The sequence below is a fragment of the Poeciliopsis prolifica genome, unplaced genomic scaffold (genome assembly GCF_027474105.1).
Source record: "Poeciliopsis prolifica strain line A6 unplaced genomic scaffold, Auburn_PproV2 SCAFFOLD021, whole genome shotgun sequence".
NCBI classification, from domain to species: Eukaryota; Metazoa; Chordata; class Actinopteri; order Cyprinodontiformes; family Poeciliidae; genus Poeciliopsis; species Poeciliopsis prolifica.
Genome location: NW_026562396.1, coordinates 6,714,049 through 6,729,540, shown reverse-complemented (window position 1 = coordinate 6,729,540; position 15,492 = coordinate 6,714,049). Strand labels below are relative to the sequence as shown.

Sequence of the window (15,492 nt, the reverse complement as noted above, 5' to 3'; positions counted from 1 at the left end):
AGAAGAGAAAGAAATGACCAAAATGGACGTTTTCCATTCGGAATGTGCTGAAATCTGGGAAAAAACGTTGCAATTTTATAACATTACAATTTTCTCTGTTTATAAAAAAATAAACAATTTAAATTCGAGGGCTTCCGTTTAATTTTACCTTGGTGGTCTCCTCCAGGTCTTTGTTGTTCAGCAGAGCGTGGTTGATCCTGAAGACGATCCAGTCAAACAGAGCGCTGTACAGAGACTTGGCCATCGAGTCTCGCACCGTACCGGCCTGAGAGGAGGAAGAACGCAATGCAACACTCAGCTGGAGTCTGCTGAAAAATGCACAGAGTGACCTAATCTATTATTGCCCTGCTCATTTTTAAAGAGTATTTGATATTTTAAGAATACATGGGATTTTTGTGACGCCTCAAGAGGGAAGAAGGTACAGGAAGTGGCAAACAGAAGGTTTTTTTTTACTTTACAGAACTGGGAAAATAGGCTAACTATGGTTTCCTGTCACCTGGTGAAGACCAGATCCTATACGTGGCTCTTATTATTTTGGTTATTAATTCAGTATTTATAACCTCCATTCAGAGGCTGAAATTCCTTAAACAGCAGAGTAAATCTGAAGGGTTTTAGAGTGAATCTATTGTTTGCATCAACCCATATTTCTTGATGCAATGGCAGAATTTAGCTTCCCGTAGGTTTCGATTTACTGCTGGTCCTGTTCAAATTTCCCCTCTTGGAGTGGAGGGATGCATAAAAAGTTTATGCTTTCTTTTTTTTTTGTCTTTAGACATACATGTGGTTAATCTTTTTAAATGTTTGGTGACCCTGCTTTTGCAAGGCTAAGTTTAGAAATCGAGAAGCAAATTATAATAGGGCTCCCAATTTTTGCGTTTTAACGTTGGAGTCGAAATTTAAGACACCATCCCCGAGTCACCCGTTGAGTTCACTTCAAGACACATCTGTGTTAGACATTAAAGCTCGCCAATCTGTATCTGACTTTGTGGCAGCTTTTGTATTCAACAGTCATAAAATACGCTGAAAAATGGGAACAGAATATTGAGAATAAAAGTGATTTATAAGACAAGGTGAAATATAAAATTCAGACAAAGCGGACTTTGAAGAGTTTTTTTTATTTTATCTTTTTTTTAAATGTTACATTTCTGCTTTAAAAATCAAACTTTTGAACTTTCACCTGACAATAAATCCCTTCAACATGGTCATGTCATGTCTCCAATTGCTCAATATGGATTTATGACAATGTATAATAAATTCCAAAAACTACAAAAGGCAGAAAGGAGAAAGAGCACTGATGGTAGAAACTTGGCCCACATGAGAACAGTGCAGCCTTTCTGCCATGCAGCATTGTGTCACAGCAGAAAGTCCCACTAACACTACAATACACTGATGATTCTTCTGTATTTGTGATAACAGCTGCATTGTCATTTAATCGACACAGTGTGATTCAATAAAATGAATCACACTGTCAAATATTCTGGGAAGATTTGACCTTCCTGTAACACAGAGTACAAACCGCAGAGCAGCTTCCTCACACTAAAACCTCCCTTCCTCGAAATAATTAACCAGGCTGTTTATTTAGCACGCTCGCACCAAATATGTCTTCTCTGCGCCAGGAAGGATATTACCTTTCTGCTTTAGCCATCTGACAGCTAGTCATTACTGCAAGGAAGGATGATGTAAAGCATTCCCGATCGAGACCAGAGAGCATACGAGTTGATGTCTTTTAAGTATTGTTTTGCATTATTGCAGTCAAAAGGGAATGAGACCGTCAGAGCAGTATTTACACAAAGACCACCCAGTGAGCTCCCATAGCCGTCACTGTTTGTTCATTTAGAACGACTCCCAAATATCCAGCACTTCATTACGAGGTTTGGTGGGAATATTTAACACAACAGTGGATTTCTCGGATGCCGAGGCGCAGTAAGGAAAAAAAATTATGTCTATATCTTTGCAAATATTGAGGAAAGTTGAAACAGTTGCCAGAATATGTCATGTCTGATGCCTTTAAACTGTAGACTGTGATGTGTGTTTATTTTTAGGGTGTAGATCTTAATGAAAAGTATGTATTCCCTTCTCCATGAGGATGCTGAAAGACTTTGTGATGTGATGACAGTGTGTGTGTGTGTGTGTGTGTGTGTGTGTGTGTGTGTGTGTGTGTGTGTGTGTGTGTGTGTGTGTGTGTGTGTGTGTGTGTCTGCGTGTGTGTCTGCGTGTGTGTGTGTGCGCGTATGGCTGCAGACTGAGGGAGCCAGCAGGAGGAGATCCGGTGCTGGCGCACCCTGTCCTGTAAACACGGGGCCGGGTCAGGCTCAAAAAGACCCGCAGCTACGATGAGAGGGCCGACCAGGTCCATTTAGTAGAACCAGAAGTGACTCAGATGTACAACTGAGCGGGCAGCTTTGTCCCTGTCGCTAAACCACACACAAAATCTGTTATACTGTATTAATTTTGTAGTAAGTATCCAAGTTTGATGCTGCAGCAACTCGTTTGCAAAGTGAAATTAATCTAATATCTTCAGCATTTTGTACTTTCTCAGCCCAAAAGTTGTAAGGGAACTGATTTCTGCCATGTGACAGCCATCAGAAATGAAGAAGCAAGCAACGATGGTCATTATTTCACCTGTCCAAAAATTAACATAAAATGTTGCTAAGAACAGGAAGAAGGTTTTCTAAGACATTTCAGGGGATGACTTGAAGACCTAGCTTTCCTCTAAGGTCTTCTGAAGACTTCAGTTCGCACACGACCAATCAAAGCTCTATGAATGAAAGCATAGGACCAATACTTTCATACTGACTCAGGAATCTGCTGAGCTTAAAACAGAAATGTTTATTCAAAATCTCACCTCAGCCAGCTTGTAGGGAACAATCAGCTTCTCTCCCACAGTGACCGTCTTCCTTGTTGTCAGAGCTTCGAACAGCATCTCCTCTTTGACCTGGTGGCAACGATGGATCAAAATGATAACTTTCCTGCCACTTTCTATTAGTTTTGCCCTGATTGTAGTTTTTTTTTTTTTTTTTACAGTAAATCAAATCATTTTTTACAGTAAATTTAAGTTTTTGGTGTCTGGAAAATGAGCCATTTCAAATATTTTCCAAATGATAAGTAACAATCAGAAGGCTCTGCTTCACCAAAGCATCCCCATCAAAGCCCAGCCGATCACCTAGCAACGCAATCAGAAATCAAGCCCATTTGGTCAGCTGGTTTTGCTGCTGGATGCGTTGCATAATGGCTGCTGAAAAAACCAAGTGTTTTGCCTCCGACATACCAAGCAGAAAACACTTGGTTGTGCAGGAGGCTCTACCGCTGTTATAAAGATGTACTGTTGTGCAATTGTGCATCTGTTTGCAGCCGTTTTCATGTGTGAGTGTAATGCTTCAGTGGGGGGAAGGGTAGGATTTAAAGTGACAAAAACAGCTAATTCTGAAAGGAACTCAAAATAGGCAGAACTGACCAAACTAACATCTCATCATCCAAGAATGATTTTTAGCAAAAAGTGTAACGAGTATGTTTTGTATAGAGTATATATCTATCCTAATCTGTTCAAGGAAGTAAAACAGATAATCCTTAAAAGCAATGAGGATTTCAAGAAGTAAAGTAAAACTCCTCTGTCATACCTCCAGCAGCTCTGAGACAACAGGCAGCACCTCAGGGTTACAGATGTCGATGGAGTCGTCCCTGTAGGCCTTCCTCTTGTAGCGAATGTTTCCCAGGTGAAGGATGGCCGACAGCAGAGAAAAGATCCTGTTTCACACACAGTGGACAAAAGGAAAACAACTTAATGTTGGCGAGAAAGCGTTAGGATAGGAAAGCCCCACTGAACGGCGGTTTTCCTCCGTCACTCACTGTTTGCGTGTGGCGGGGAGGAAGCCCACCATCTCCATGGCCAGCTGGAGCCTCTCAAAGTCATGCTTCAGGTCCTCTCCTTCGACAGTGAAGCAGTCCTACAAGAAGCAGAGTCTGAATGTTACCAGCCCCTACATCCACTGGGAGCCATCGGGGCTGACGGCAAATTACTGTGAGCTCACTGAAGCCTGCTGACGTCCACTCGGTGTTCATCAAACTTGTCGCATAAAGAGACTTGAAATAGACCTTTGGAGTTCATTTTGTAACTGGGACAGAAAGAGCCAGGTTGCCTGAAGGAGTCAAATTAAGCGACTTGTGCCAGAGCAGGCTGTGATTGGGACTCTCTGGGTCAAACCAGCACTCCCGCCTGATGTGCAGAGTGACTTGTGTTAGTTGAAAATCTGGCCTGCCTGGCTTCCTCCTTCAAACGAGAAATTTGGCAAGCCGTCAAGAGAGCTGAGAGGGGACGTGATTTATGGCTTTGTTTGTGTTTAAGTGATGTATGACAAACTAAAATAGCAGGAAGGAGAAACGGGAGGCGTTTGTCTTTAGACAACAGCAGCAACGTGTGGAAAAAGATGCAGATTTAAGGTCATGATTTGGACGTAGCCGGCGCTAAATTAGCACTGTACAGCACTTACACTAGAATCATGTAGTCGCTGCAATTATGGGTGGAAAAAAGAATCTGTCATTATAATACTGCTGACATAAAATGCTTAGCAGCCAAAAATAGTTCAAGCAACATGAGATTGTGGCTGAATCTGGGTTTCTTTGTTTATGAGCAGAGGATCAGCTAACCACAAAGTTAGCATAGCTTCACAAATTCATCATAATCCAAAATCTTTAACTGCAGCAATGATCACAAACCGTCAGTCTCTAGTTTCAATCAATCAGTGACTGACATTACCGCAGAAAGAAACCACCTCCAAACTCTTTGTCGTGTCTTTTCAGTGAGTCAGACTTCCTTCTGATCCTTTAACAGCACTGGTGATCAGCAGTTCTCTAGATTTCCTGAGGTCTGTGAAAGATTTATTTTTTGGACTTTGTTGCATGACTTCATATTTTCTCCTCACTCATCTTTTGCCCATTGCAGCATGGGCTAGAACGAAATGAAGTGAAAAGAAGCGGAGAACAAATCAGGACGTTCTGCAGAGGTTGATTGGAAAGCTGTGTCTTTAGCAAATAGTAAAGATTCATCATTGTTTAGTTGATTAACTATCAGCATATTGATGTTATTTCACTAGTTAAGATCTGCTAAGGCGTGCTATCTTTGATATTTTTTACTGATTTAACTAAAATATGTTGGAACAGATTGTTTAGTTGTGGAAAAAATGTTTTAAAATCAAGTTGTGTCAACACAACATGGTTTGTTACAGGAGATTAGGAGTCTAAGTCCTCGCTTTAGCCAATTCACACCTTCCTACTTTTATTTTTCTTACCATTGTCCCAGAGTATAATTTATCGCTGTAGTTCAGCATCAAGCTATGATTGTCGTATGACTTCATTTTACTCTATGTTATTAAACATCTCCCGTTAGATATTATTTGCTGGCTCAGCGTCACATTTTCTTGAAACAAATTTAGTAGAGAAAATTACTCTAAATGTTTGGTTATCAGATACAAAAGGGTTAATGGCTCAAAACTGCAAAATTACAAAATGGCAAAAGATAATTTCAATTATGCACAAAAAAAGAAACATTTCTGAAATCTCCTCGACTTTATAATGATTTCAGATGCTGGACTGAAACAGCCTGAAGAATTATGAATCAAGACATTAAAATAAATATTGTTTCCCCGACACTTTTCTAAAGTTTCACATCTTGTGTGATATTCGTTTCATGATGTGAAACGAATATCACACAAGGACATTTATAATAAGATGGTGCACTTTAGCAATATTTTAAAGTGGAAAATGAGAGTGGTGAGAAAGCAGAAAGGAGAGAACAGAAACACCAAATACCAATTACAAGCAATCGTTTTTGATCACCAACCTTCACCAATCCAGCATTTCCACAGTGAGTGTTAATTCACTCAAGTCTAAAAACTGAACAGATATGGGTAATTTTACCAGGGTCACGTTTCAAAATGTTATGCTTTCAAAACTGCTAAAACGTTCAATCACTTTGCTTTGCAGATTGTGCTGCACACTTTGAGTCAGCTGGCTGAAAGATGGACAAGCTGGTTGTTCCATGGTCAGAAAAGAGAACAATGTTTTAAAATATTTCATAAAACAGTCAGTAATGAGTACATGGGTGGATTAAATGCTCTGTTTACAGTGGAAATGCTGGACTGGAAAAAATCAAAATCAAAATGGGCATAGAGAGCTACTGAGACTAGACATACCAGGATAACTTAGAGAAGCAGCACAACGGAGAGGAAAGCAAAAAGAAACCGAGCTAAAATAAACACAAGCCAACCCAAACCAGGAAATATCCCAAAAGGCAACAAAACCAGTGAAGGAAAGGGACTTTGGGGAGAGGGTGTGCAGGAAAGGTGCGGCTTGCTCCCAAAGCGTTCAGGTGACAGTAAATCTACCCCCACCCCAAACGGTGCAGACAGTTGACACTCAGCTGAGGCTCATATACTGACCGGTTCACTCTCATAGTAACTGTCCCAGTGCGGACGGCTGCTTGTCTTTGTCTTCTGGAAATGTTAGGGCAGAGTTCACAGGCGGCGGGGTCAGGGTTAGACGGCGGCATGTCAACAGAGAGGCTCAGACATTTCAACGGCAGCAGAATGACCAGCTCATCACAATGCAGATTAATGCTTATTCGATCTGACTGAATAACATGATTAAAAGCGGAGGAGTAAACATCCACACACAGAAACACAGAGCAGATATTAGAGACAAACAGGGAAGAAAGCAGGTCAACACAACCTTTCTTCATGTAGTAATCACAATAAATTATGAATTAACGCCTGTCTTAATCATGACATTTTTTTATTTCCTGTTCATAAAAATGCCTAAACAAAATAAATTAAGATTATTATGATAAAAAAAAACATTATTCTAATTTAATCTAATTTATAACAGAGCACAGTGTTTCAGATATTACACAAGAATTTTAAATTTATCTTCAAGTCCTGTTGTTTTAAAATAAACCATTTACAAGAAATGTTCTACAAACCAGCCCTGCTTTATCTGTGCGTTCTGTCAAATCAATCAATCAATCAATCAATCAATCAATCAATCAATCAATCAATATGAGTGAGTCCATCCATCCATCCATCCATCCATCCATCCATCCCATCCATCCATCCATCCATCCATCCATCCATCCATCCATCCATCCATCCATCCATCCATCATCCATCCATCCATCCATCCATCCATCCATCCATCCATCCATCCATCCATCCATCCATCCATCCATCCATCCATCCATCCATCCATCCATCCATCCATCCATTATATTTTCTTTAGGTGTAGTATTTAAAGCCTGAAGTCCATACAATTATTTGTGATAAATACATAGTTAACGTCACACATTTATGAAAAGATTTTGACTTTTAAAATGAAAAATGCATAGAAAGTGCAGTCAAGACATGACTTTGTAGTTTAGAAATGATCAATGTTGGGGAATAAAACATGGAAACTGGGAAGATGAGTGTGACATATGTGATACGTAATTTCATGTAAATCTGTAGTTTTCCAAATTAAAATAAAGAAAAAAAAAAGACTTTTTTTTTTTAAGAAAACTCTTGCAACATGAATTGTGAAAGTTGTGTGTTTGTAAATATTTGAATCATTACTATATAATTAACAGAGCCTGCACTTAAAATGAGTCGCTCATAAATAGTTTTTCATTTACACCAAAACGAACAGGCTGCTTTAATTTAAGAATGCAGAACCTACAAGGCTTAACCAGAACAAACATTAATTGAACTGCATTTCTGGTTGCAAGAACAAATTTATGTTAAGAAAAATACAAGTGACCCCAAAGGACTCATAATGAAAACTGACAAAAGAAACTGCAATATGTTGGCTGATCAGGTGGCGTTAAAGAAAATGAAAGATGAGCTCTTTCTGGTGACTGAGTTTCATTTTAAACTCCTCAAAACAATGCGCTGCAGTAAACCAACATGCAGCACACGAATGTCGTTTTGTTTGCATGTGAACGCCGGTGGCTGGGAGGAATGGGAGGAATTCCCTGCTCTCCTCTGCGGAGGCGGAGGAGGAGGAAGAGGAGGAGGAACCAGGTCCTCGGTTGTCATATCGTGACTATGAAAGCCCAGAGGCGAAGAGGCAACAAGTTTTATAGGACATTCGCATTCCGTATGTTTCATGTGTTTTTATGCGAAACTCGTTTTTGTGGCAAAGAGCAGAAAGCTTTTCTTCCCTTCCTCTTATCCCGTTTTATGAGTCAGGAAGCATGTGCTGCAACCTACCCAACGCATATGCAGAAGCTATTATCACAAATACTCCCACAAAAGCAAAGCAAACAAATTAAGCGGCTTGTGTTGTGGAAGCAGACGAGAGAATTAAGATGGTAAATATCATGTGCTCGCGAAGGGAAGAGTGACTAGTTCGTGTTAAAAAGCCACAGAGAGCGTTTCTGTTGTGTCCCGACTTTTTGTTTTGCTGCGCCTGGACCCTAAGAATGATGAGCTGACGGCAGAAAAACTGTACAGAAAGTATGCTCAACACATGGGAAACATTTATTGTGCTATAAAAGCCTCTACCTGACTGAGGTAATGATATTCTTCAGGCTTCTTGAGGTGAAAGGCTTTTCTTTCTTCTTCACTCGATCCTGCCAGCAGGTAATAAAACACGTGGTAGTTTCTAGGAAAAAGAAGAGGAGGAAAGAAAACACTTCGTAAATATATAGATGGATGATTAAGTAAATGGTCCCGGAGCCTAGAAACACTTTCACTAAAACAGTAAAAAAGTCTTTATATCTTTTTATTTTTAGTAGTTTGAAATCCTTCATTTTCCATCTCTGCAGAAATCAATCAGTTATTTGGTGAAATAGTTGAACTGCTCACACAGTGCAAGTGAGCAGTTTAGATTTACAATACTCCCATTTAAAATTTAATAAAGGCAGCAATCTCCTCAGATTTTTTGATTTGTGGTTATACTGTGAATTTTTGAACATTCTGTTCCTACACATTTAAATAGGATTTTTAGGTTGTGGAGTGCAATGCCCTAAAATTCGTTTATGTGTGTCAGACATCCTGAATCCACTCGAGGTGTAGAGACGTACTTACCGTTCATTGTGCTCTTGATAGACCAGTCTCGACTTCTCCAAGAGGTATTTTTCTACATACGCCCTGTACGAACAAAACAATAAAAATTACAGCTGAGACCAAATTTCTTCAAGTCCTCGGACTAAAATGGAAACTTATTCTTCCATGAAGATTATTTTTGACTGGAAAAGAGTGACATCTCATAAGATAAAAATAGAAATATAAGAAAAAAAAGACATCTTGAAAATTAGGTGAGCTATGCATAGGGTTGTTAAGATCCGATATTGGAAATCGGTCCGATATCCTATATGCACAATCATCGTTTGTTAATAAATCGATCAGTTGTTCTCATACTCGCTGTTGACTATTGTTTTCTGAGTAATATCACTTGATTAAGCCTTTTCTAACATTCTAAGTAATGAAAGTACATTTGACTTGTGCCAATATTACATCGGGTCAATATTAGTCTGGGCCAACACTCAAAGCAGCAATATCTGAATCGTATCAGAAGGGAAGAAGTATCGAGGACAGTCCTACTACTGGCAATACTGCAATCAAACTTTTTTTTTACTCTGTAGCCAGCCTTTTGTTCATCTGCACTGATTTTTTATTTTTCTTTATATTTGGTGATAAGACCACTTTTCCATCACCCTAATTTTTAGAACTGTAACGCATCATTTAAAAATCAATGCAAAATGTAACAAATCCTTGAACTCATTTTTCAGTACTTTATGCCGCATATGTAACAATATTACTATATTTTGTGTCTATTACTACCAAACGCAGCGGTAAAACTTTTTTTTTTAGAAATGATTATGTAATAAACAATCACAAACTGTTCATGTTCCTCCCAATTATTATACTTTAAATAACAATCAGGTTGTCGATCCTATATTAGATTGAAACTTTTGCCAAATCCCAATTTGTATTACCTTTAGTTGCCTTTTCAGTTTCATATCCCAAACTGTCAGTATAAACCGACCTACCAATCAATGTAAAATGATTCAGAATGGATTTGATCAGTTTGTCTCAATTATTGCATAATGCGGTTTTAATTATGTTTTATTACATCTTAAAGTTGGATTTCATTACGTACTGCGGTGTTGCTACATAACGAGATGTTACAAGCTCCCTTCACAGAGTCTCTGTCAGATTCAAGTCAGGATTCCTGCTGAGCCTCTCTCAAATATCACTACTTACAGACACATGTTGATCAAATTAAAAGGTCAGATTAAACATTCAAATCTGCCACGGACAAATCATTAGCCATGTAGATAAAGCAGGTTTGCAGAAAGCGGCAGATACTTGTCTTCCTTACCCTCTCACAGTGCCGCTCTCCTGGTAGTTCACCTGAATGAACTTGCCAAAGCGACTGGAGTTGTTATTATGTGCCGTTTTTGCATTCCCAAATGCCTGAGGGGAGAAAATCAGAAAGATGTGATCAGAAAAAAAGAAAACAGACAAAACTGTATTTTTTTTCTTATTTCACAGAAGTTGGTAGCAGAAAGGGTCAGGCTGTGAGTCGACTTTAGGTGTGGACAGTCGTTATGTGGATCGAGTGTGGAGACTGTTCTGCCTCACGTCGGATTACCTTGAAGAGGTCAAGGTTAGAGAGTTTGGTGCAGCACAAACCCCGACGGCTCGGTTAAGACAATGTCATTCTGACGGAGAACAATAACGAATTGCCAGGATGTCTTAAAGAAGGTGTCGGACAAATCGCCAGAGAAGAATAAAGAAGGGCCATCAGGATAAGGGGGAGGCTTCAGTGAGTAATGAGATCCATGTGGCCGAGTGGAACATGTGTAGTGGTGGTGCTGCAATAAGACAAGCCAGTATTTCCCCTCAGAGCTCTGTTTTTGTTGTATGGCTGCCTGGAGGGGAAGTAAGCTTTTTTTTTTTTTTAACCAAATATAAACCCCACAGTTATTTGTAGCTCCACAAGTAAACAAATTCCTCTGCGAAGCACTAAGAGCTGTCTAAAGCCTCTCGTCTGTGAAAAGGGAAAACACCCCTCCCTGACCTCGCCCTTCACTGAACGCTGCTTACAAACACGCTCCAAGAAATAGCTCCAGCTGTAATAAAAGCTATGGCCTCAGTATTTGTCCCAATACGACCAAAACAGATTGAAGGAAAATATCCTCACATTTACTTATTTATCCCAAACCTGCAGACTAAATAATGGTGTCCAGCAAAGCAGCACCATTAAGTGTGGAGAAGGATCGCTGAAAGTTGCTAGCGTATCAGGAGATGATGCTTTACAACGCTCACTGGTCATGTGGTCTGGTAAACAAAGCGTAGTCCTTAGTTCTACGCTTAACTTCATACAGAGGGTCTGCAGTCTAAACTTTTGAGAAATGATTGTTTGCTGGAGGCGTTGAACTTTTGGTTGTGAAGAATGTAATTCGCCAGTTCGATGCTATGATGCTCACCGGAGATCGCCTGCACTCTGAATAACCATCTGCCACTGTCGTTAAAGTTAATTCAATATTTGGAAGCCTGGCCAACACATACTGAACGGTTTTGTTCACTTCTTCCACTGCCATTGCTAAAACTACAATTCCAAAAGTCATCATTCACGACTTTTTCTGTTCGCCGATTGGCCCGGTTCCACTGGAGGAATCGAGGTCGATGGGAGAAACCTCAGACGGAGCAGTGAAGTGAGAAGAGGATTTAGTAGGAAGGCAATGGTCAGGCAAATTGTCACCATGTTTGAAGAGCTGGAAGAAGTTCTCCTGCTGTTACACCTCGTCGATGTCCTACTATGAAGACAAATTTTGTTTACCGCCGAGATAAAAAAACATTAAGATTCTATTGGCCCACAAGGTCAAAATGAAGAACCGTGATGATATCTCTGCACGCCGATATTTCCAGACGTGCTTGTTGTTCATGGCACCCTCTGATCTGCTTGGTTCAGTGGCTGCAGGTCAGACAGGAACAGACTAACAACAGTTCCTTAGCTGATGATAAAAATTTCCAGCATCTTCAGCCAATAAAAGCCAAGAACTGCAGCCCTCTGACTGCTGTCAGGTCACGGACCCCAGGTATTGGGAGCATTTCTGGGCTTTTTGTTAACATTCAGCAGGAAGCAGGATGTGGAGCAACTAAAACACAGAGAGCTGATTTATGTTTGAGCTCCGGTTCGTTCTTTCACCTGCTCTGTATAACAAAGGTGAAGAAATCCAGATTCTTAATGCATGACGAAATAGCTGGACGGTATTTATGCCTCAGCAACATCCAAATCATTTGCAGAAGACCAATTAAACAATCAATATATAAATCTAAAAAATGTGTGACTCAAATTGAGAGCGATGTAAACATTTTAAATCGTTCTGCAGGCTCACTACAACAATATATGTGTCCATTCTCCTTCCTGCAAGGCCTGTCAAGAACTATTTAGGAACCGCTCTATCACTGCAGGCCAAAACTACAATGTATTTGGGTAAAATAATACTAATAATAACATTTTTCAAAGATTATAATCTTCCCTGCTCTCGGTCCCACAGTGTTAGTGGGACAGCGGGACTGGCTGTGTTTAGACAGACATGATTCCCACCACTTCAGTTACTCTAACGGGTCAACAACATTATTCTTGGCCTCAGACCACAGAGCGAGCCAAAAGGCAGAGCAGTGACAGACTCGAGGCGGTGCCCGGGTGTTCAGGGTGTAATGTGTCTGAGTGCAGGCTCACAGTCAGGGACGCTGTCCTCAGGATGATGTCAAACTTTTCTTTTTTTTAAAAAAAACCCTGGATGTCTGGCTATGAATCAGTCATGCTGGGATATAATTTTTAGCTTTGCGTCAGAGTCAAAAGTAATATTTATTCCCTTTCTTTGAGCCAAAAGACATCAAGGTAACATGATTTTAATCCAGCACCTCATTTCCAAATGAAAAGCTATTTATGTCGAACACAGAGGCTTTTTGTGCTTTCCTAAACTACCACCTTGTAAGTCTATGTCATGACCTGTGAGTCGCGCGACTGTTCCACACCTGCATTTGTCTGGGATTTTTTATTCATTTTTTCTTTTTTGGCTTTTTTTTTTTTTTTACATATCTAGTCATTGTTTTTCCTTCTGATCTATTAAAACAGGCATACATTAGTATAAGCTTCTACATAAACATCTGTGCTCGTTTATAGTACAGTATGATTACCGTGTGTTTATGCAACCATGCCCTGAAAATTTGTATGTCAGGTTTATTGGAGACATTCTGAGCGTTTCGGTGGATTTTGGCTCTTTTTCACACATTACAGTTTTGACAGATCCTTGTTGCTTTTTTACTAAACTAAAATAAAAAGCTAAGTAAATGTTGAATGGTTCTTTTCTGAACTGATAATTGTGGGACTTCTTTGTTTAACTGCATTTAATGAACAAGAACTGATTTCTCAGTATTTGACCTGCTCATTTCAATCTTTGGTTGATTGGTGTATTTGTACACATTAATATTTTTATGCTAAACCCCTGACTTAAAGCTTTAAGTTACTAATATGAATTCTAGCTTGTGTTATTACACATGAAAACAACTTTGTAAAGAAGCTACTTAAGACAGGATTTCAAATGTCAAAGACGACCATGACCCAGACACAGTTCGGCAGCTATATATAGATATTTTGTTGTGGTTCTGTGAATTTTGTGCCCCAGTAATTATTTTTATCATTTTAAAAATTAATTTTACTTATATATACAGGTAGAAATAAGTAAACCAGCAATCAAGGCCAAAGTGTGCTTTAAAGAAAATTTTAAAGTACAATAAAAATATATGCAGAACGATTGACAAAAACCTTCTGCAACAAAGTTTGGTTCCTGATTGTAAGTAAAATAGAAATCAAACATTGTTTAAAATCTCAGTGCCACTCTGCATGTTTTAAAGGGGTCTGAACCTCAAGTCAGACATTTTCAATACAATGTAATCTCCAACAGAGACTGCATTTAAGCAGATTTCCCTCTGTTTCTTTGGAATCAAACTAGATTCTGTCATTACTTTTGATGTAGTTCTGCACAGAGTATTTAGCCGTCAAGCTGTTTTAGTGATGTGACCCTAAATGGAACGAGGATGACCTAATTTGGGCTTCTTTATTTTCCAGAATTATGCTTTTGCACATCATCAACAGCTTGGAGATTTTCACACCGCCTTGTGTTTAGGGATCATGTGAGCCACACTGGGAACAGCTTTGTTTTTGTTTTAAAGCCCTTAAATCAAATGAGTTGTGACATAACAAAAAAGAAAAAAAAAGCTTTCCTCTGACCACACTTGGATTCCAGGATGTGCCACCAAACGTTCAGCATTTCTTTCCCCAAAAACAGGGGAAAATTACCCAAATCTGAATCAGTCAAAGAAAGCATTTCTCATTTGAACCCTGCAGATTCATTTCCGACTCCATGATTTCCACCAGCTGACTCCTCCACTACAGCTCATGCACAGCATGACGGCAACAAAGCAAAACCGCAGCTAAGTTGACCCTTCATATACGCAGGTTATTTCCTAGTGGTGTGGTGTGTGTGGGCTCGTTGCATTGTCCCGGGGCCAATTCATAACTGCGACCCTTGTAATCTTGAGGCAGAGTTTCCCTGGGTGGATTGTGGTCTGTGTGGTCGTTTCATCACAGCGGTGAGAGGTGCAGTCATGAGTTCAAGCCGAGAGAAAGCACAGAGGGCTGTGGGTTCTGGCAGTCACTGCCGCTGTGTTAAAAATCTGAGCGCAGCGTACAGGCATGGCCGGATTTATGAGGATGTGGGCCCCTGGGCTGGAGCCCATTTCGGTGCCCTTGTCCACCCAAGAAAAATTATTTTACTAATGCAAATTACAGTACATTGAGATTTAGTAATATACATCAGCAAGTATGAATCAATGAATGGTAAGTTTAATACATCCTCTATTCAATAACTGTGTTTTTTCCACATAAATCGACTAACTTGAAATTTGCAATTTGAAAATATCACTTGATAATTATGTGTTATTGAAAGATTGGAACACCAACTATAAAGTCTTAAAAAATGCAGACATTTGAAAACGACTTAAATAAATAAGTAATGTTTAGTCTGGTGAGGCCACAAGTAAAGCCTGGTGGCCCGTCAGGCTTAAAATGCACTGGGGAAACTGAACTCTATTCTAAAGTTTGGCCCAGTGTGCAGGGTTAACCTGCCATTGAAAAACATGGATCATAAACTCATTCTTATACTTCAGCAACACCTATCAGTAAATAATCTGCTAACAGTTAACCATGACCAGGCCAGCTGTTTCTTTCCATCTAGGAAAAACAGACACTTTTAATGCAGTTCAAGCCACAGAAGCTATGCTTCATACATGGGACAAGAACTAAGAGCTGCATAAAACATGCAAAAATTTTCCTATTAGGTCAATCTTCTCGTCAAGCTCTCAGCTGATTACTCAAAAACAAAACAAAGACAGGCAGCTTGTTACCGGAGCAAAGTTTGAATGAAGCATTTGGCCAAACCAAAAAGTT

At 39.6% G+C, this 15,492-nt stretch overlaps 1 protein-coding gene across 6 annotated transcripts in view; it reads right to left on the bottom strand.

Annotated features, from left to right (window-relative positions):
• Positions 1 to 15,492, bottom strand: part of myo9aa (myosin IXAa) — a 96,232-nt gene that overhangs the window by 40,021 nt on the left and 40,719 nt on the right. For 5 of the 6 annotated variants that reach the window (XM_055044887.1, XM_055044886.1, XM_055044888.1 and 2 more), the window contains 8 exons: positions 10,351 to 10,445; positions 9,054 to 9,116; positions 8,529 to 8,628; positions 6,435 to 6,488; positions 3,847 to 3,944; positions 3,618 to 3,744; positions 2,846 to 2,935; positions 149 to 265 (listed from right to left, as the gene is read on the bottom strand). In XM_055044887.1, the coding sequence (XP_054900862.1) occupies positions 149 to 265; positions 2,846 to 2,935; positions 3,618 to 3,744; positions 3,847 to 3,944; positions 6,435 to 6,488; positions 8,529 to 8,628; positions 9,054 to 9,116; positions 10,351 to 10,445 (744 nt within the window). The remainder of the gene's footprint in view (positions 1 to 148; positions 266 to 2,845; positions 2,936 to 3,617; positions 3,745 to 3,846; positions 3,945 to 6,434; positions 6,489 to 8,528; positions 8,629 to 9,053; positions 9,117 to 10,350; positions 10,446 to 15,492) is intronic. The other variant, XM_055044889.1, reaches the window with a different exon arrangement.